General features: G+C 48.6%; 4 protein-coding genes across 4 annotated transcripts; 2 read left to right on the top strand and 2 right to left on the bottom strand.

Moving 5' to 3' along the window:
* Positions 1-1349: 1349 nt before the first annotated feature.
* Positions 1350-1484, top strand: LOC306952884 (uncharacterized protein; the record flags this gene model as incomplete). The annotated part of the gene is made up of 1 exon (XM_079543660.1): positions 1350-1484. The coding sequence occupies one exon, from the start codon at positions 1350-1352 to the stop codon at positions 1482-1484; it is 135 nt and encodes a 44-aa protein (XP_079399786.1).
* Positions 1485-2408: 924 nt separating this feature from the next.
* DIABLO (diablo IAP-binding mitochondrial protein) lies at positions 2409-6263 on the top strand (the record flags this gene model as incomplete). The annotated part of the gene is given in 7 exon segments (XM_079543659.1): positions 2409-2455; positions 2689-2825; positions 2828-2946; positions 3323-3454; positions 4379-4489; positions 5010-5106; positions 6049-6263. Coding segments are annotated over 7 exon segments (858 nt in total).
* A 3805-nt stretch (positions 6264-10068) lies between these two features.
* Positions 10069-11699, bottom strand: B3GNT4 (UDP-GlcNAc:betaGal beta-1,3-N-acetylglucosaminyltransferase 4; the record flags this gene model as incomplete). The annotated part of the gene is made up of 2 exons (XM_079543788.1): positions 11597-11699; positions 10069-11199 (listed from the first exon to the last, which is right to left on the bottom strand). The coding sequence occupies exon 2, from the start codon at positions 11170-11172 to the stop codon at positions 10069-10071; it is 1104 nt and encodes a 367-aa protein (XP_079399914.1). The 5' UTR covers positions 11173-11199; positions 11597-11699.
* A 311-nt stretch (positions 11700-12010) lies between these two features.
* On the bottom strand, positions 12011-19130 carry LRRC43 (leucine rich repeat containing 43; the record flags this gene model as incomplete). Its single annotated transcript, XM_079543844.1, has 12 exons — positions 12011-12171; positions 13983-14061; positions 14556-14768; positions 15049-15138; positions 15277-15416; positions 15627-15743; positions 16160-16336; positions 17331-17569; positions 18028-18167; positions 18294-18404; positions 18708-18950; positions 19035-19130. The coding sequence occupies 12 exons, from the start codon at positions 19128-19130 to the stop codon at positions 12011-12013; spliced, it is 1806 nt and encodes a 601-aa protein (XP_079399970.1).
* Positions 19131-22091: the final 2961 nt, after the last annotated feature.

Here is a 22091-nt window from a genome sequence, read left to right as displayed (position 1 = left end):
GAAGCCAGGAATTCAAGGGACGGCGGCACAACAAAACCAGAGAGAAACAGGAACTTGTCGAAGCAGATCCACTCATCTACCTGGGTAAGCAGTTCATGTCTTTGTCAGTATTTCTTTAGACAATTAAAAGTCGTGTAAAGACTATAAATAGGAAACTTTGAACAACTAGGAAACCACAGCTGGTTTTAAAATGTAAGCACTCCTGTAATATGCATACACCTGAGATTGAAAGGAAACATCTGATTGGTCTTCAATAAGACCAAAAGAGTGACTTAATTTTAATCAAAACGTGGATTTTTCATCACAAGTGCTTCTTAAAAATATGTACCAAATTGGCAGGACAGGAATTCAATTTGCTTTTGCTGGCTATAGACTGTTTAGAAGATGAGAATCTTTTTAGGTTAGCTTTATCTGAAATCTGGTTCTAAATTCCATTTATGTGCTTGACCAAGAGTGTGGATACCTTAGATCAGGCACGGCTCTGACCAAAATAACGTGACTCAGCGAGACAGGAGAATTTTTTAGACAGGTTTTCACTGTATTAAATCTAAGGAGTCAGCAACTTTCATGAAATGTTCAGATTTTATATTAAAGTAACAAACAAGCAACTTCTAAATCACCATGTACTATAACTTTAAAGTACAGATAGAAGATGAATTCTGTACCGTCTCACCCTATGTCTCTCATTTGAAGGTTATTTTTAAGCTGAGATGGATAGAAATATTTGCCTGTGCGAAGTTGCATTTAAGCCCCAGTTTTCTTCTCTCTTAAACAAAAGGCTCTGTTTGTGCCAGTATCTCCATTAAGACGCAATTATATCATTAAATATTAATGGTGGCTTCCTTGAAGGCATTGACCACTTTGATCAGAACACACTGTTGGTAATACGTCATCAGTGAATGCTTGGCATGTGAAGCTTACTGGATGCACAGCCACTGACACGGGGGAAGGATACTGGGATCTAGCTCAACTGGGGCCACTGCTCTGTGCCTGCACAACAGAGTACACCATACGTGCATCTGTATTGTAATTTGCTTAAAAACCAGTCCTGATTTAGAGACTTTGATCAGATCTCTAACTCCTTGTTAACACTGCACAGCTTGGTAACCCTGCAAAGACCCGAACAAGCTTGCACAAGTCTAATGTGACACTTCAGTAATGAACAACTTTTGTAAAAGGATGGGTGGCCTTTACCTCTCCTGAACACAACCACTTCTCCCTAAAGCTCCACCATCCTGCTAGGAAAGACGTCATTCTATCCTTCTGGTTTTCCTTTGTACAGAGTGGGGAGGAGCACGGCTGCAGCCATCCCCAGACACCCTACCTGCACCACGGTGCTGCAGGGAACGATGCCGGACTCCTTTGCCATCCACTTCCTCAAGGTGCTGCGGGAGCTGCTGGCGTTTGTGCTGTTCAGCTACACCGTGCTGGTGGGAGCGCTCCTGCTGGCTGGCTGGACGACGTATTTCTTGGTGCTCAAGTGACAACTTGTTCCCTGCTCCTGCAGTCCTGGGCTGCCCAGAAGCACCTGGCTCCACCGCACAGCTCGTCCCACACATCTGCTCAGCGCACAGGATGGCAGCCCCTTCCTCCTGCACCAACTCTGCAAGCATTTTGTTCCGTTACCACCTCATCACAATCTTATTTTCTTATGTAAAAAAGAAAGATTAAAAGAAATACCATCTACATGAATGCACCATTCTGCGTTGCTCTTTCCAGTTCTGTTGCCTCCCAGGCATTGCCTTCACAGCAGCTTTGCCCAGGGATTCCCTCCCCACCCCAGGGACCCACAGGAAAGGAAGGGATGCAGCAATCCTGCACAAAGCTTCCTACAGTTCTGTGAGGTACACTGAGGGAGAGCAGCAAAACCACGTATCTACAGTGCTGCCATTTGGCATTCTAAAGCTCAGTGATTTTCAGTAAATACTTAAAATACAGGGGAAGCTTTAGGATGTGGCAGAGCTGCAGCCCTGCCTTGCTAAAACTGGACTATGTCGGCTGAGTCTCACAGAGAACAGATGGGAATTTCTGGTACACGCAGTGCAAACAGAATTAATTGATCTTATTAGGCCTTTCACGTGTGACTGTATGGGAAACCTTAACTGGAAACACTGGGGATTACCACAGCTGTAGATCTAGCCAGAGACAAAGCAGTACCACATACTCTGGAAAAGTAAAGATGAAACGGACCAGAGCGGGAGGGAGCCGAGCGTGTGCGAACCGCGAGGGCTGAGCGCGGCGGGAACGTTCCCGCGCGGCGCCGAGCACAGCTGGTCGCCACACAGCGACCGTTACCCCATGACGGCGCCTCGCGCCCTCCCCACGTGCCCGCCCTCCGCGCACGCGCCGTTCCGGACCACCAACCCCCCCGGCGTGACGTCACTTCCGGCGTACCGCCCACTCCCAAGATGGCGGCGCGGTCCTTCTGGCTGCGCGGTTGGCGGTCTCTCCTGAGGTACCGCGCTTACGGGCGGCCGGGCTGGGGCGGCGGTGCCCACCTGGGTTAGGAGCATGCAGCGTGGGAGGAAAACCGACCGGTTATTTTCAGAAAATAAAGGGAAATAATTCCGCTTTTAAACACGCTTTAGACCTTGATTGTCGGTGTTACCCAGTGTTAGCGATGCGTTGGCACCCGGTGAGACAAACAGTCGCTGTGCCCAGCTGCTGTTTCTTGCCTTCATACCTCAGCATCGTGACGATAACCGGCGTGCCCATCGGCTGTGATTACAGCACCGTTCTGGGTCACGCACCCAGCTGCTGCAGATCGTCCTGCTCTGTTATTGCTGTAATTGCTGTAACTGCTCGCTCTGTTTCTCGCACTCCAGGCTCGGCCGCCCCGCGCTGGCCAGCAGCAGCAGGCGCTGCCTTCCTGGTGGGGCCGGGCGGTGGCACGGCGCGGTGGGCGCAGGGCTGGGAGCTGCGCTGTGTGCTGTCCCGGTCGTGGAGGTAAGGGAGCTCCGGTCACGGACGCGCCGCCCTGCGTGTTAGAAAGCCTTCCTTATATGTCCCAAATACTCAAAAACTTAGCATTTTATAAGCTGGTACTTACGCTTTCCTTTGTACCTTCTTGGTTCTGCCTTAGGGATCACAGCTGTTGATGCCTTGCAGTTGTTAAAGAAATGAGAAAGACAATGTTTACCTTCAGTAACAAATTTGCAGGAAAAAAAAAAAAAGGCCTTGTTTTACAGAGAAATTCGTACTAGTATTTTGCTCTAGGCTGTCCAGCCTTGTGATTAGCAGTGGTGCTTTTTCTTATTATTAGTTACCAATAATGTATAAATGGAAGTCAGTGTAATGATAATGCAAACTTGTTGTATTTCAGAAACAGAACTCAGCTTCTCTCAGTAACGACGCCTTGATTAAGAGAGCCGTTTGTTTGGTAACAGACAGTACTTCCACTCTCCTCTCTCAAACAACATACGCACTGATTGAAGCACTGACAGAGTATACAAAGGTAAGATGAGAGATTATGCACTTTGATTTTCGGGTCCCTGGGAAATTCTGGAGTGGCTCTCACTATTGTCTTACTACACTAAAAGTTATTTTTAGGTTTGTTAGACCTTTCCTCTGATCTTGAACTTAAGTTGAAGGGACTTGTGTTTCAGAACTGGGGCTGAAGAAAATCAGACCAGTTACTTGGAGCAGAACGGAAGGGCAGCTATCAGATTTCTGCACATTGAGTACGTAGGATATGCTGCCCTATATTTTATTTACTCTCTGTGCCTATTTCTAGGTCCATAAATTTGAGTTTCATCAGAAGAATGGAATAAGCCATACTTAAACTTGAAACAACAAGATACAATTTTAATTTTAGAATGAAGTGCTAATTTGAAAGGAGTATTTGCATTCCTTCCTTATCAATTTCACAAGTATTATTGCCTCATTGCTATGGCAAGTATATGAAGAATAGTACTTTGGCCCTGTGGTAGGCAGACAGCAAATTGTATCGGTATCTCCAAAATTTCCATGGGCTAATGTACTTTTACATATTTCTGTTTTTCCCAGTACAAATATATTTCTGTGGTACTGCAAGGAACTGTTCTAGCATAGGTAGAAAGCAGTGGGCTTTCAGAGCAGGAAATCAGAGTGGTTGCATGCTTTGAATCCCAAGAAGCCCATGATGATGTGCAATCTTGGAGCATCAAAGTTCTGGTGCTCGAGTCAGAGTATACTCCTTGCTTTTTTCAACATGTTTAACAGCAAACTTAAGAGCAAAGCACCTTGGGAAGTATTCAACGATTTTGTTACCCACTGCATATACTGGAGATTAAATACAGCCAGGTTAGTTCTTTTGCTTTCTATGACTCATTAACACCAGCTAACAGTGAGCCAACATCCATAGATTTTCACATAACTGTGTGAAACGATCCCTTTGCAGGCAGTTTATACGTTGGTGTCTCTCTACAAGCAATACACAAATCTTCTTGGGAAGATGAACTCAGACGAAGTGGATGCAGTCTGGCAGGTGGTAATAGGAGCCAGAGTTGATGTAAGCCTTCATCTCCCTTCAGTTGTTATCGCAAAACAGTCAATCAGGAAACTCTCTAAGTCTTAAGTTGGAGTGTTACAAAGTAGGAATTCTTTACTAACAGCACTGGGTGCGTGGCAGATACTACCCTTCCCATATGTTGCACAAAAAGACCTTCAGTTGATACATGTTCAGAGGTCTTCCTGGAGGGGCATGCGTATTCAATACAAAGAGTCCTGGAACCGTATCTGTTCAAACACAGTGTCTGGTGGAACCTCCCCTAACTATTCCATACAAAGTCTCCTGGCACATGCCTTATCCGTTCCATACAAAGACACAGACCCTTCCCATTTTCTAAACAAACTACAAGGTTGTCCTTTGAGGAACTTACCTAGCTGCAACTTGTATCACAGTCAGCAATTTGCCTCTTCAGCTTTTCTCAGAAAGCTGTACTGTCACTTGCTCACCTTTTCACAGAGGTACGGTTTGGAACAGCATTCAGATATTCTCATATCAAATTGGATAATCATTTTACTCCTAGATGACAACAAAACAGCAAGAATACCTAAAGCTAGAATCCAGCTGGATGACAGCATTACGTCTTTCAGAGATGGCAGCAGAAGCTGCGTATCAATCAGGTATGCTCAAGCAGAAATACTGAGAATCTTTCACTTAACATCTAGGCAGTATTTATTCTATGAGAATGGAGTTGGGAAAGAGAGGGAATATAAATTCCAATAATGTACCAATTCAGAATTAATGCTGGTTGTTAGTGGTGCTAAGAACTTACTTTGTTGGCTACAACTCTAGTACAGATGTCCTGGGAACCAGGGCTGGAAACTTCATATATTGTTTATATTGATAGGAACCATGCCAGAAAATATTTGACAAAGTGTTATTTTCAAATGCAGTGCTCAAACGTGCTTCAATGCCTGGAGCCTAGCTGGTGCCCCTAGCTAGATCCTCTTTTACTGAAGAGTGAAAGTATTTACCTTTCACTCAGTTATGATACAAATTTTGTTTTCTCCGTACATAAAAGCTTTCACAAAAGCATGCAGAGACTTGATAGCTCTGAGATTGAGCTACGGACTGACTTAGGGCAGATCAGAAAATATTGGGGCAGAGAAAGAAGGAAAACAGTAAATACATAGGGACAGCCTACCTGTGTAGGTGCGATTTCCTGATGAAACTTGAAAAAGACGTAGAATCTGTAGGAACGCAGAGTTTCTACGTTCAGCAGCGTCTCAGATGATGGTCGGTTCGACTACTGCACAAGAACCAAAAGTGCCTGCGGCAATGAGTGGGCAGGGCTTCGTTTTGAAGCCCGGCAGCACAAGCTGATCAGCCTGATTGGATCCTGGTTGAAACCTGGCTGGGAGGGAAGAATTAGGAGGGCACAAAAATCTTCAGGTAGGGTATTGGTTAAGGTAAATCAACAGTAAATGCGTTTAGCATTAACATAGCCCAAGAACCATCAAAACACTTACCAAAGCAGGTGAGAACTACAGACATTTCCTTCCTTAATTGAAGGTTTGCTCAGTTCTCTTCTAACCCTATATATTTAAATGACTGCTTTTCAGGTGCAGATCAAGCCTCGGTGACAGCTCAAAGCCACATCCAGCTAATCAAATCACAGGTGCAAGAAGTACGGCAGCTGTCCCAGAAGGCAGAGACCAAGTTAGCTGAAGCTCAAACAGAGGAGCTCCTGAAAGCTCAAGGAGAGGAATCTTCGTTGCCTCAGGGTACTTTAGGAAGTACAGATGCAGGTGAGGACCCTTATCTTCGGGAAGACTGACATGAACTTAAGTGTCATTTTAGAATATGTGAGAATCAATCAGAAATTGAAGGGTTCCAAACTTTTAAGTGTTGGATAGCAGGAAACCTCTGAAATAAGCCTGTGATTCCACTTCCACCCCTTACTCTCAGATAGGCTTGCTTGACAGATCAAGACAATTCCAAGAATCTGAAAGGCCTTGACTGTGTTTATATAATTATGGATTCAGTTATTTAAGTGTTTAACTATGCAAATGTGTAAATCGCTATCAACGATAGCTTGTTAATTTTGTCTGCTGGGAAGATCCTAGCAGTGGTTTGGTATGTTTGTGAGAGCTCTCTAACATAGAGCCTAAATAGGTATCAACCAAAGAAGTGTATTTAAAAGTTACTGGTTTTAACCTGTATAGTAAATGATGTCTGTTAGTAGATATCTTTATTAAATTGGGCAAATTCATTTCATTCCAAATGTTACCATAGATAAAAGATTAAGTGCTGTTTTCTGTTTTGACTTAAAAGCTTGTAACAGTGTTGAGTCTGATAGCTATATCTAATTGCACTTCATTGCAGTCAGGGGAATTGTTTGCTGTAGAGCTGAAAACCTGCTATGGAGTTACCCAAGTTCCTCTTAGAGAAGTTTTGCACAATTCAGTATGACAGCCTCTTTCACCCAAGAGCCAGTACTTGTAACGTATCTGCCTTCCCCAGGAAGGAAGAGATTTGATTTTCACGGCATTGTGGTTACAAAGTAGTTGTGGAAATTGCTACAGATTTTATAAAGCAGTCAACAAAAGTGAGTTTTACATATTTGAGTGCTTTCCAGCAAAAGTTTCAAAAAAATAATCTTCATTCTCTCTTTCTGTAATCTTAGTGTTTCACTGCAGACTTCAAAACCACAGGTATCTTCCTTTGTGTTCATTTTCTAACTTAACAGCTTAATGTGAAATTTGCAGTGTTAACTGTACAAACAATAAAACTTCAGCTGAGATTGCTTTGTAGAATAGCGTTGATGAGATAGAACTTTATCAGTGTTGATTGGACTCAGTTAATCCCCATTCATCAGTTTTTCTAAGAAGGCACACAATCCTAAGATTTTGCACTGCACGTTAACATCAGATGCACTACATCTGTGTTGAGGTTGCTGTTACTAAACTGAGTTCTTCTTGATGTGGTATTTTTTCAGCTGTAACATGAGCCTTTGTCTCATTTTGTCTGCCTTTGAACAACTGCAGTCTCAGCTGCACACCATTGTACACTTACAAATTAAAAGGTAAAAGAGTTTTTAAAAACAAACAAACAAAACAACCACGCTTTCTTTGCTCCTGCTCCTGACTGGATGCTGCAGTATCTAAGGAGGATGGTAGAGTTTGGAATCAAAGCTCCTAGGAAAATGCTAATGTCTGCTGTGCCAGTAGGCAGAGGGTCCCAAAGGAGGCTCAGGGCTGAGCATTTGGAAGATCCCTAATACCTTGAGACTATCAGTTGTAAATGTGACACAGTCATACCCTTAAGAGCTAACTGTAGCTTCAGGTCAGCCTTCTAACCACAGCTGCTCTTATTTGCTCTGTGCAGCAGTTTAAGAACTCCTGCCAAACCACTGCCTGAAACGTGCATGCAGGTTGTGTAGCAGTCAAGATGCTGCAGTAACTCTGATACTTCCGCAGGGGTTTGGCTTAAGGGAGATGAACATCAACCCAGGAGCTGGGAAAATTCCCACCTATTCCTCCCCTTGCAGAGCCTGCCCCACCCCCTCTTGCCCACTTCTTGTTTTACAGTATGACCCAGACTTTACGCACCTCAGACTTGCGGATGTGGAAGTGGCAAGTCAGCTCAAATAAAAAAGAGAAACAGATTCATGAGTGGCTTGACATTACCTCCAAAATGGAGTGGAAAAAGCCCAAACCTTCAGTGAGAACTGAGTTACACATCAGGAATTAACCAACGCACTTAAGCCCAGAAGAGCCACAACATCACTCACTGCATGATGTTACTGAGTTTGCGTTTGGAATCATTTAGGGGAACAGAAAAAAGCTGCCACAGCAGTTCACATCATACCAAACTGCTCTGTCACATCCCTTCTCTGGAACAAGCAGTAGTACACAGAAAACAGAGCTGAGAAACCAAGTTTTGCTGCCTGATACTCAACCTTGTTTACAAAGCCAATTAATCTGAAGCTACTTGTAGACAGCATCTCAGACAATACTGCTCGGGCTGCAGTGAAAAATATGCTAGCAGCTTGTTTAAGAGCTTGCTGAGGATGGACACAGGTCGCCCTTAATTTCCTCAGACACACCTACTGACACCTAGCAGAAGAAGCTTACACTGGGGTTGCAACTCATGCTATAAGAGCCTGGGTCACACAGTAAGCTAAATTAAAACTACACCTGGTGCTTTAAGAAGCTAAGGCAGCAAAGAAAATACACTATTAAGCAAGAACTAACAGTATTGCACCCCACACTGGCGGCCAGCCTCCACAGGATGCATGTCACATCTCTGGGCTAGGGGTGTCTTCAGGTCTCTAAGGAGCATAAACAAGGAATTCCTCCTTGTAGCACTACCCAGGCACCTCTGAAAACTCCAGCTCACATCTGGTGACAGTGAACACAAGACAGCTATGAGCTGCACAACACAAAACACTCTGATTTCTGTAATTGTACACTTCCTCTTTTTCCTTAGATTTTTTCTAAAGCCTCCAGGTCACTGCCAGCTCACACACAGCACAACACCCTAGAGCTGAGAAGCTTCATAGAAGTATAAGCAAGACTTAGCTTCAATTTAATCATTTCTCAGATTAATTACTCAGAGCACTCAGCTGAATTGCTGATTCCATATTTGTACATCATGTCTGGACTGGGGGGGGGTGAGAACAGAGGAGGATGTGGCAAGTTTCCATTTCTACATAACCCCATCCTCTTTAATATTGATGGCTCCTTCCTGCACATACCCAGTGCCAGGTGTCAGCCTCTTTTTGCTTGTAGTTCTTTCAGCTTTCAGGAGACACGTGAATATTCCCATAAAAACATTTTCAAAACTGTATTTTATTTATATTCAACATTACAGAACCAAACAAACCAAATAAATCCCAAACACCTCCCACACAGCTTGAAAAGCTGCAGCCGCTGTGCTTTACTACCACTCAGGACACACTTCTCCGAAACCCAATCAGAAAGTGTGTAAAAGCTTCCAGTGCAAGTCAGCCTGAAATTAACTTCTGTAACATCAAACGGCTCGAGTTGGAGCCCAGTCCCTCACATCACTGGGTGATCACTGTGCTGTGTTAAGGCAAAACGTTTCCAAGCCTTGCTTTCCTTTTCCCACTCTTTTCCCTTTCTCCTGCTGTCCTGTAGGACCTGCAGGATTGCTGATCTGGGACAGTAGATTTGCATTGCAGTGCACACAGCAGCATACGCTGGCCTCTGTTCTACCCTTGCCTTGATTTCAAAAGATTAATTTCAAGTACACTCACTCATTAGTCATCACGAGCTTCCCCACAAGAGAACAAATTAGACACCAGTCTCAGTGTTGCGAGCCTCCAGTGGAGGTGGCACTTCATTCACGTCACCTGTGGCAGCTGTGGCTCACCCAGGTTCCAGCACGGCCAGGAGGAAGCAAGCCAAGTTCCTGTGCTGCATCTCCAACTTATGAGCCCTTCCCATGACAATTCAACCACCTCAATAACCCACTGACAGAAAAAGACCAACTGCAAAACAAAACCCCATGGCTCAAGTATAACCTATTAGTAGAAAACACTTCTACCACAACCTGATTTTTAGTTTAAGTACCCTGTATCTGTCAAAAGCCAGCTGCCGCTGTGCTCAGCTGTAGCTTCACTTCCAGCCCCTTCTGTAGGAGTGTGTTACTGACACCGCACACCTAATGCTGTCATCCCTCACCAGCGTCCACATGATCCACATCTCGGTTGGGTTTAGTTTGTGCACAACCATCAGTTCCTTGTACAAGCATGGATCGAAAGGATTAAAAGGTCTCTGGATCCCAAAAGTCTTAAAGCCAGCGTGGTTCATTGGGACCACTGCCATCTTTGCCAGACACATTCCCACAAAGACATCATCTATGGGGAAGAGCTCCATGCCCTCTGCGGTGCTCTGGAGGCGTTGTACTGTCGTTCTGGACATCACGTAGCCCCCTCCGCCTGCATACAGAGGGTAGAAGGAAGCTCTGTACATGGACTCAGGAACAAAGTACTTGATTTTTGTGTTCCTGATGGGCCGGGCGTTAGCGATCACATCTCCAACAAACAGATCCTGTTCAGGTTTCAAATCCCGGAGAAACTCCACAATATTGTAAGTGTTGACAAAGACATCATCATCGCCCTTCAGCACAAACCTGGCCTTCAGACAGTCCTCCACGAACCAGCGGAGGAAATGCAGCTCCTTGAGGGTCAAATTGAAGAAGTTGTCAACAAAATCCCACTGCACGATGTCATCAAACTCTTGGCTCTCATAAGCCAGCAGCTGGCGCAGTGGCTGCACCTGGTTTTTGGCCTCCGAGCGCCCCAGAAGGAACACCAGCCTGACGCGCCTGCCGCCAATGGAGACCTCCTTGCCCCACGTGTTCCTGATTGCCACCCGCCGTTCTATATTGACTGGGGCAGACTTGATGGCCAGCAGGAGGAAGGTCTCTTGGCTACACCTGGAAGGCTTCAGCAGGATGGAGAAGTTTCGGCAGTGCCTGTAAGTCAGGAAGACGCGGTGAAGCTCCGGGAGGGAGACAGAAGAATTGGCAACAGCCAAGTCAGGCAAACAGTTGCTGGGTTCAGCATTGCCCAAAACCAAAGGTTTGGGATCTGCTACATCCACCTTCTGGTCCTCTGGTGACGTTAGCAGCTTAGTTTCTCTCCTGATGTAAAAAAGAGATGCCAGCAGCGTGACTGAAAAGGCAGAAAGTGCAAGGCTTTTAATCCTGGGATACATTGCAACCTCTGGTGCAGAATGCAGGCCCTGTCCGAGTGAGGAGAGAGAAGCATTTAACAGTGAAACCGAGCCAACTTACACTTTCCATTTCCCATCCTAGAGCACCCATGCCTGCAGCCGCAGCCCTCCGCAGGCGGAGTGGAGCACACGATCCCAGCAAAGGACAGCGAAACGCTGAAATGCCGCAGCCGGTGCCGCAGGGACCACTCCCCACCGTTCCCATCCCGAATTTTCTGGGTCTTACTGCGGATTCGGAGCAGGGGCAGCAGCAGCGAGGCGCTGCCGGCCAGGACACGAGCGGGGAGCCGGGCTCCGGAGCTGTTGGTCAGGGAGAGCACGGCTCGGCCGGGAGCCGCGGCGCGCTGCTCGCCCTCGGCTCTGCTCGGTCCGCCCCGGCCCGTCTCGCAGCCGCACCGACACTCACTGAGAACCGCACGACCGCATTCCGCTCGCGGCCGCGCAGAGCAGCCCAGGAGCTCCGGCCCGCCCCGCGATCCGCCCCCCGGCCCGCCCTGGGGTCCGACGCCTCCGAACGCCCCGATCCCCGCACACACAGCACGCTGCAGCCCAGATGAACGCGCACACCGTGCCCCCATCCTCGCGCGCACACACACAGCACTGCACCTCAAGCCTCCTACCACACAGCGCAGATCGCACCCCAGCCACCCCACAGCCGCACCTCACACCCACGTCCCTCCCCGCCCACCGCCTGCAGCTCCCGCAGGAGCCCCCCCGCCATCCTCCGTCCCCATTGATTCAGCCAAACCAGCAGCATGGCAGCATCCCTGCGGGTTTTATTTCACTGACCTCCGCTGCTCGCTCTTTGGCTACGGACGCATCACTGAGCTTTCCCTGCAGCCTCGGTCATGCTCTCCCCTTGCTGGGTGCCGGCCGCGGGCCACCGAAGCAGCTGCATCTGGAATTCAACTGTCAGCGGCACCGGCTGCATCCCACATCCCTCCTCCTCCTCAGCAGCAGAACGTCTGTTTTTTCTTTTTCCTGTGGAAAGCAGTAAATCAGTCTCTGTCTTTGTAGCCTGAAAAGCAGCTGTGTGCATGGGGGTATGCCCACCAAGTTAGCGCTCACGGCGGGGCCCTGAGGGAAAAGCTATTTGAATACGACTTAGCATAATAAGCATCTTTAAGAAGGCAATCAATCTGCGTGCAATTTTGCTTTTTGTTGCAAAAATCGCTCTGTAATTTCTAAGAAAAAAAGAGAGATGGGACTAAATCATTCCATGGGTTAAAGTGAGACCTACGTGAGACTACTTCCGAAGACATCCTTCAATGCCCGGGCAAATAGTTTGCTCGAGACAAAGCTCCCTGCCTTCCCTCTTTGAGCTGCCTGGAAGAGATCCCAATGTCCCTAAGAGGATTTATTATTCGTGTGCATGTGCCGGCCGAGGGATGCAAATCAGCCTCAGCTCCGGGCTGGGAGGCTGCCCAGTGCCCCGCTGCTGCATTTCCAGGGGGATTGGAGTTGGACTCGATGATCTCTGGAGGTCCCTTCCAACCCCTACAATTCTGTGATTAATCCACAGCAGTTTGGTGAGGAATGAACACTAAAGGAACCAAAGGACACGGGGCGGTTTGGTGACTCACAACACACCGAGCAGCCCACCTGCCCCCACAGCCTTGTGGTTGGAGTGACGCATGAGTCACAGCAAAGCTCACAGCCACGGGGGCCGTCAGCACTGGGGTATCGAGCTGCTGGTTCAACAGATTTTGAGGCGCTCTGAAAAATGCACTCAGTGGCCATCGCCAACCTGCACCAGGGAACTGGGACTCCAAATTAACCTGGAGTCTGACCACTCGGTGTTTCCTGTATCAGCAGCTGCTCTCTGTGCTGGCCATGCAACCCCCAACACACAGGGTTTGTTCCTCAAGCTAGAAGGAAGGGCTGCTGCATGCACACAGTACAGGCACTCATGTGGAACAGAAGAAAAAAGCATCGGTCGCACGACAGCGTCTCACTACTTCAGCTGCAATTTGAGCACATATTGCAAATGAGCACTGCATGATGGGGAACCAGCACAGTGATGATTCAAGGGGTTTAATCTTCTTTTAGGCAGCCTTCCTTGACCCACGAGCGACTTCTCAGCATCTCTCTCAGCCATCTCATCCTTCTCAAAATTCCTCCTGCTCCTGCACAGGTGTGCTGGTGCTGCTGTTTCTGTAGCAAAAAAATAAATCCCTGCAAGATGCAGAGCGAGGTCTATATCCAGCAGCCCAAGCAATGTTGGTGACAGAACAACCATGAGCTCTGCACCAAGGAGCAGGGGACGGGTTGCCTCTTTGAGTGTGACAGCAGAGTGGAGTCTATTCCTGGCCAGGCCAGGGCACCCATGGCTCTCTGTGCATTTCGTCTCTCAACTAGAAAGAACAATAATCCTCTTTGCAAAGTGTTCTGAGACATAAGTTGGGAATGGATGAGGACCTGATTGTGTATCCCAGACATCACCCCTCCAGCAGCCCGCACCAATCCAGGCCACTGGCTGCTTTTGGCAGCTGAAATAACAGGCAGCAAATATCTCACCCCACAACCTGCCTTGCCCTGTTCCCTGGCTCACGGAGCCATGAGTGTTCATTGCTCCCAGGACGCAGGCCAGCAGCCCACCCTCAGTGCGTGCCCAGACACAACAAGGTCCCCGGGTGTGTGCCTAACCCTCCTGTCCCACAGCATCAATGGCAGCATTCACAGCCAGGGCTCAGAACATGAGTTAGTGCCCAGCTCCGCAGAGCTGGCTGCAGGACTGGGCACTGCCGCTATTTGCTCACACATACTGCTCTGCCCAGCCAGCCCTCGGTCACCTTTGGCAGGCGATGTGGCTTTCTGGCTTTCCTTCTTTGCTTTTGTTTTTTTGCTCTTGTCTTTGCCTTTTTTCTTGTCCTGTGGAGACAGACATTTCCACAGTCAGGCGGTGTCGAAATTCGCTGCCCTCATTCAATCTTGTGACAGCCATTGCTGCTTGGGTTCTGTCACCGGCATTCAAACGGCTGAAGAAAGGCATGACGAAGCAGGAACATAGCAGAAGAGATGCTTGGAGAAGAGAAGGGGCTCCAGGAAACAGCAAGTCTCAGAACAGCTGCTGTGTGTTGTTGTTTTGAGAGAAAGAGCATCGGAAGGAGCAAAAGCTTTCATTTTGGATGGAAAAATAGAGTCATCTGTTTTCTTAACACAGGCCCATGAAAAATAATAGTACTTATTGCTAATATAACATTAAATAACAATGCCTATATAGATAGGTGTTTCTCCAGCAAGGTTATTTCAGGAGGATTTCATGGAGAAGGGAGCTGAGGGATGGATGTGAGGATGCTGCAGGGCAGGATGTGCTGAGCCCCTTCCTCAGCCACGTCTCCCTGCCCCCTAGGACAGCTCCTTACCAGCTTCTCCTCCTGATTCGGTGACTGCAGCAGCTGCTCGGTGATGAGGATCCCGAAGTCACACACAGTTGCCACCACTGTCTCAGTGGCCAGCAAGGCATCCAGGGCCACCCTCTCAGAGCCCAGGATCCTCTGAATGGGTGGGTCACTGCGAAGCTCACGTGGCTTCTCCTTCTTGTTCTTTTTCTTCTGCTTGTCTCTGGGCCCAGGACCCTGCAGGGCACCAGTACAGACACAAGTGTCAGCTGAGCATTGGGTCTCTTTATCAGACAAAAAGCAATTCCATCCCAGCCCTTAGCCCACATATCTGCATCCAAAATGCATACTACTAGTTGCTGTCTTCTTTCCATAGCACGAGAAACCTTGGCTAGAGGTATAGGATGGAGGAAAACCATCCCACCCAAAACCGACACAGGAGAAGGTCTGTCCTTCCCTCATCGCTATTCCTACAGGTCAGATGGTATTTGGACATTGCTCCCTCCCAGCATCCTACCTTGGCGCTGTCCTTCTTTAGCCCCCGTTTTTCCTTCCCACTTTTTACTGCATTTTCCTCGGAGTCAGCACTGACCGGCCACGAGAGCACCTGCAGGAGAGAGGTACTGCAGGACTGCACAACGCTGCCTCCTAGAGGGAGTCCAGTCTGCCTTCGAATGCCACTGCCGGTTCCCCCGGCAGCAGTTTCTCCTCCCTGTCCCTCTCACCAGACCTTCCACGTGCCCACCTTCTCCTCCACTACCGAGACAATCGTTCCAGCTCGCAGGTAGTCCTTCAGCCCCACTAAATCCTTGGCAGTGTGCTCTTTTCTGTAGCTGCAGTCAATTGTTTCTGCCCAGGGCTCTCCAGGGGTGACAAACACCTTTGCTGTGCAAAGACAAAGATTTTTGAAGAGGGACCTTTACTTCCTGAGGACAGGAATGGCTCCAGGACAACACCAATGCCAATTCATTATCCACCAACCTCAGTAACAGCCTAGCTGTGGCTGATGCCACAAGGGATGCACTGATGCCACATTTCTAGAAAAGCCATAAACTACCCTGACCAGGGGATGTAGGATTTGTAATTCCTCATTACCAGTATGTGCAGCAGGGTCCTCCATGGCTGCACACTCCTGCTGGTCCTTTGTTTCCCTCAAGTCCCATGCAGAGTTGTCCACATCCAGAGTGGCCACCACAGGACTCTGATGAATTTCTACCTGGAACAGAGATGTTCCCTCTTGGCAGAGCTTGTCTGGTTGTGCTTGCATCAGGCTCAAAGACAGCATGCCTCTGAAATTCCATTCCCCAGCCCATTCCAGCCACCAGGAGAAAGGGCAGAGAAAGGTGAGCTGCACAGTGGCACCAGTATCGGAGAGTGGTCTGCAGCACCCAGCAGTAGGAGAGCTGTAAATGCTCTTCCATGTGCAGAACAGTGCTCCCCAGGAAGGACAGGGAACGTGGTCAGCATAGACTGGTGCTGCTGGATGTGGCCAGGTGTGAATTCTGTTCTTAGCACTACAGTTGCCCATGGTAGTTCATTATGAATGGTCTCGCTCTGCATTCTGGAGATGATGTCCCCACCACTGTGGCCTGCCAGTGCCTATTGCTTTCAGGAGCTCAGTTAAGCACCAACCTCAGTGCCACCATCCTCAGTCTCCTCTGCTGCAAACTCGTAGGTCACACAGTAGCTGTAGGTGATCACTGGTGCCTCAGATCCAATCTCCAGCTCCTGGAGTGTGCTAGGATCAGGAACTCCCTTGATTTTCCCAATGCTCACAACCACTCGTGCTTCATTTTTTATCAGCTCTAAAGGGAAAACAACCCTGCTTAGGAGGAAGAAAAGCAGAAACATCCAGGATGTCAAATTCTACTGCCTAGCGTAACTCCCTGCCTTCCTTTGCAGACGCTGTGACAAGCCACAGCCACATGAGGTCACTCCAAAGCCACACACAACATCTGGCTCAGTTGCTTTGGCTCTTGTTTAACATTTTTGACTCAATAACGCACTACCAGTGCATAACATCATCAAGTGGGGGGCCATCAAGGCCTTCCCACCCACTGAAGCCCCCTGCCCTTGCCCCTGCCTGGGATTTGCCGCATGCAAAGGTGGCACCGATTTGTGCTGGCAGTGCAACACGAGAGCACGTTCCCAGATGATGTTCTTTCAGTAGCTCAAGAAGGAAACACACAGTGTGAAACCAGACAGGTCTAGAAAGCAAAGACAGGGGCAGGCAATGACACTGAGCCAGTGCTACAGAAACCAGACTGGATTGTTCACACCCTGCTCCAGACCAGCTTTGGGTGAGCACTTCCTTATGACAGACTTCCTCCTCCAGCCTCTTCTCTGCAGGGCCAGAAGAACCAGAGGGAATCAGCTGGGATAGAGACCCTGCCCACAGCCATCCCCTTCTTGCTGAGCTTTCCACAATGAGACACACGTGCCAAATCCCTGGATTGCGAGGATCCTGGATGCACGAGCCAGGGCAGATTTTGATCCAACGTAGTAATGGTTCACACAACCCTCACTTATCTTCCTGTCACACAATTAGCATGAAAACTTTTTTAATCTTGTAGTTTGTACGTTTCAGATAGCAGATAACTGATTCTCACTGTCTTTTACTACATTTGCAGCATTGCTGCCTTCATTGCACTGATGGGGTAAAAAAAAGACTCAGAGAAAGATCTTTTGAAGACAGGCAATCTTGGATGCAGTAAGTCCTGAGGTCTCCTAGCTCCACCATGATGAAGCCACTTCCTGAATGTTGGGTTCAGCACCAGTAGGTTTAAGACAAAGGCTCACCTGGCTGCTTCGATAAGCCACGGAACTGGTACCTCTCGTCGAGCCCTATGTGGATGTCATCAAGGAAGGAAAGCTTAGGCAGGCTGTCCACAACGAAGCCTCTGTAAGCGGGAATGAGAGCCAGTGGGTTCCCTTGGAGCACCAGGGTGCGGAGCTTCTTCAGACTGGACAGCTGGGAGACCAGCCCAAACAGATCCATTAAATTATTAAAGCTCAGGTCAAGCGAGATGAGATTTGGCCTGAAGGAGAAAATCCATTAATGAGGGTAGGCAAACAACACCCTTCTGAGGATCAAGAAAAGAAACAGAAATCGTGATTCCTCCACATAAGAACCTGCAGTGGCACAAACTGAATCAAACTGGAGAATGCACCAGCAGCCAATTCCAAATTCCTGAGCCACACAATCCACCGCCAGTCTGCCCCATAATTAAGCCTCTTTTTACTCTAGCATCCATTAACCACCCCACCACATCAGTCAGTGATACAGCCTAAGTTTTAGGCCCTTCCTCAGGGAGGACTCCCAGCAGGGCCTTTGGGAAGAGCATGGGAAAAAGGAAATGCATAGAAACATGGGAACTGCGCTGAACAGGGTGCTGAAGGGCTGTAATTTCTTAATGCAGGCCCCTGGATGGCTGGAGGTCATCTGTTCACATCTGCTCACATGCCTTCAGGAGCACACATCTGGCTAAGGCATTACCAGAAGTCTGCAGTGAGGTGTTTGTCTTGCAAAGGGCCATGCAGCCTGTTGTATCCCAGCCCCAAGTGCTGCAGCTCTGGAGGAGGTTGAGCACACAGACCCTGCAGATCAGACACGGCGTTGCAGCAGAGCTCCAGGACCTGCCCAGAATAGAGTGAACAACAAACACCCTTTGGAACGATCTGTCTTGAGCTGCTCAACTTGTGTGGCATTCCCAGGTGGGACCCTTCTCCCCATCCCATCATCACAAGGCACTGCTTGCTCACCTTCAGTGTTCGGGGCAGGTTGGCTGAGGTGATCCTGCTGATCTGGTTGGCACACAGTATGAGCTCTTCCAGGTGCTGTAACTGCAACAGTTCCTCATCGACTTCCTCCACCTGCAAAGAGCTAGGTTTGGTTGCAGTGTCCCAGAGACATCTCATGCCACCTAAGCTGAACTGACAGATACGTAGTGCTGATCCACACAAGTGTGTAACACAGGTTAGTGCATAACAAACTGAGCAGGGAAGCCAGAAGCTCTACTCCAGCTGCAATAAAAGAATCTGGGGAGACCCTGGGTTGGGGAAACTGTTTTTCCCAAGATGGTTTCCCTTTCAGTAGGAAGACACAGCTTCCTGGCCTGGAGACAGGCAGTGCTGTGCACACCGGCCCATACCTACCTGCCATCCCACTGTACTTACATCCTTGCCAACAATCCGCAGGGACCTGAAGAGCCGGAGAACACGGGTGCCACAGGTGAGCTGGGGAGCCAGCACTGCCACTTCACGCAGGCGCTGGTCCTGGGGGCTGCAGCCTGGTGGCAGGGCCCAGGGGCTGCGCGGGTCCCGCAGCAGCTCCAGCAGCGCCTCAGGGCTCTCCTCACCCAGCAGCCTCTCCTCCTCCTGCCCTGAGGAGCCTGCATACGTGACAAAGCGGGACATGTTCTGCAGAGAGTGGAGAAACAGTTAGTGCCTTGCAGAACCCCTCCAGATGCTCCCTGTCCCGCAGCCGTGCCCCCCAGCCCCTACCCAGCTGCCCAGGCCGCAGGGGAAGTCCCGCAGGCCCAGGCGCTGCAGGTGTTTCTGAAAAGCAGCCGAGAGGCTGTGAGGGCCGGGCGCTGCCATGCAGGAATTCTCTGGTTCTTGGCAACGCGTCCCGTCGCTAGGAAATGACACAGACACGGATGTCCTGGGGACTGCAGACTGCGCTCTATGGGGCTGCAAGCTGGGTAGAAATCCCAGGCTTTGAGGGACTCCTCCAGGCTCTGGGGGCTGCAGCCCAGCAAGAAAAGAGCAGGAGGCATGCGTGGGGTGCAGCATCGCCCTGTTCCCTGGCCGAGGACCTGAGACATGGCATTTGCCATTTCACTTATCTATATCCTGAGTGTCACTCGAGTTTCAGGGAGGAAGCAGTCGTGTTCTCTGTGAGCTGCAAGCTGTAAAAGCACCTTATTTGTTTGTGTGGAGGGCACTGATGCCACTGCAGCACAAGGTCATCGGAAAACCGAGTTCATGGCTAAAAGTACTGCTTGGAAAAAGTAGCTGCCCGTCAGGACAAAAGCCCCAGCTCTGTCTGAGGTCAGATTCAGGTCTCTGCACTCAAGAGGATTCTTTGTTTTTTCCAGTGATAGGTGTGGAGGTGACAGCTACAGATTCCACTCTGGGGAGTGTTCAGACTCATTTCACCAAATGAATTGCAGATGCTCTGCAGTGCCTAGCAATTACGTGTTGGAAAGCTGAACTTCCACTCATGCAGGGTTTTTACAGGACGGATATCAATCTGCTCCCTTATCAGCTCAGCAGCTTATCACAGCTGCACAGATAGGGAAGGACAAGCGCAGCGTGCATGAGACTGAGGCATGGCATGAAGTAGAATAACCAGGCAAACCTCAGTCCAGTAGAAAATGAGTCAAACTTTCTATAGTTCTTTGAAAGAGCATTGCCAGTGGCTGAATTTTATTCTGCGGAAAAGCTAAGATGAAAGCTTCCTTTATTTGTATTGCAGTTGCGTCAGGGATAATCTAGAACTGGTTCTAGAACTAATTGCTGCATCAGGAGGAACAGTGCTGCAGTTCCTCATCCATCCCCCCTGTGGCACCCACCTGGGGCCACTGGAAGGGACTGGCAGTGCCTGATGGCCTCCTGCTGTTGCAATGCAGATGAGGAATCTCACCAACTGCATTTCTGCACTTCCAAACAAGTATCCCTCCAAGATGCAGTCCTCCTACCTGAAAGGAGCCACCTATACTCATCGGTGTCTTTGTTGAGATGTTCCTAAAGGCAACCTTCTGCAAAGAAATATGTACCTCCAAATAACACGTAACTCTAAATAAAAGAAGTCTCTGCCAGAACTGTGCTCTCCTGCTTCTTCTCCAGCACTCTACGGTACTCGTACATCACATCTCAGGCCATGATAACATATTCTGTTTGTTCTGTTTAGCACCAGGAACACAGGGTGTGCATTCCCAGACAGAGCATCTCAACACCATGGGTTGGCTGCATCCCTCTGCTTCAGTCCCAGGCTTGCTGAGAGCAGTAAAAGAACCTTGTTGGGTTTGTGAAGCTCAGTAACATGGCCTTAGGCCAACCACTGAGGCTGAAGTTACAGCCCAGTTGGACCTGAGCGCAACATGGTACAGAGGAAATGCCTTTCCCTTTCAAGCCTTTGGAATCAGTTCATTCCTAGTAAGCAGTTCCTGAGACCATAGGAACTTATGTACGTCAGGCCTTTCATTGTCAGATGGATAATTTCACACAGAAAACACTAACTCCCGAAATGTTGCTCCTTGAAAGTTTTCTGGACCTGGCATGCATTTGTCTTTGAATCTCTCACTACTTTCTAGCTTTTCTCTACTTCTCTAGTCATAGTAGTACAAGTGAAAGCTTGTCACTCGACCTTTTCACAAAGGTGTACTCATGAGAGTTTCCTCTACTTCAATTTCTGTCCTAAAATATCAGCAGATCTGCAACTCCTCTTCTGATCACAGGCTCGTGTTTCTGAGTTCTAGGAACAGGCTTTCTGTTTTGCTGCATATAAGGTTCTCCTGCCTTTAGTAATTGGGCACAGAGAAAACAGCCTCAGCAGAGTCAGAGAGAAGATGAAAAGCTGAGAGGTGGTTCCTGGGCATCCTCTGCTGGCATGCCTCAGGGGCTTACATCTGGTACACGAGGTGTTATGGAGATCCAGCAAGGGTTATGCACACTCATCCAAAGCCTGATCTGCCTTGCATGCGAGTCCCTCGTGGTTCTTTTGCATCCAGCATTGGCCCACTCTTGCACTGGCCCCTGCAGGAGACTGTTGCTGCCTTCAGCAACCCAGTTGTGTACTTGCACACTTCATCACGTTTGAGGAAGAACACAACAGAATTCATGCTCTAAATTGTACCGTTTGGAGATCCCAAGGATTTAGACGGGATGTTTAAGCCAAGCATCCTGAACTCCTAGTCAAATTGATGATACAAGACACCATCCGTGTCAGCTCGAAACTGCATTCTAGATCACAATCAGTGACGACGCATTTGAACCAACTTTTGATGCAATCTTTCAAGAAAAGAAAAAAACCCACACCAGCATCCGCAAAAAACCAGAGGAGAACCACTGACGCAAAAGTCATGGTACTTAAACACCACCTAGCTGTCCCCATCCACAGCTCTCCAGCCAACAAGCAGCTTGAACACCAGCATCTCACAAGACTCCTGCTGCCTGAGCCACCATGGAACGCCGAGCAGGTGGGTGCAACTTAGCCTTGCTGCACAGCTACAATGGGTGATGCTCCTCCTTCACTCTGGTGCTTGAAGTCCGTATGCTCCAGAACGCTCGTGTGGTGCACAAAACCAGTGAGTTTTGCAAAAATGATGTAGAGGTTTGAGACTGTACTCAGTGTATTTTTTTTTTTTCCTCTTCTTCAATTGAATGCAGAAATCATATTTGCGATCTTCCTCTTCTGTTCTCTGGCTCCTTTGGTCTCCTTGGCACCAAGAGCTGCCTCAGAAGAAGGGAAAACTACTATAGGACAGAGGCAGAAGCAATATACTACCAGCATAAAGCCCCTTCTAGTCCTCGAAAAGCGAGCAACGACCTTGTTCA

The sequence above is a fragment of the Tetrao urogallus genome (assembly GCF_951394365.1).
Source record: "Tetrao urogallus genome assembly, chromosome: 17".
In the NCBI taxonomy this organism is placed as follows: Eukaryota; Metazoa; Chordata; class Aves; order Galliformes; family Phasianidae; genus Tetrao; species Tetrao urogallus.
The sequence above is the reverse complement of the archived record's forward strand: the minus strand, read 5'-3'. Positions and strand labels throughout refer to the sequence as shown.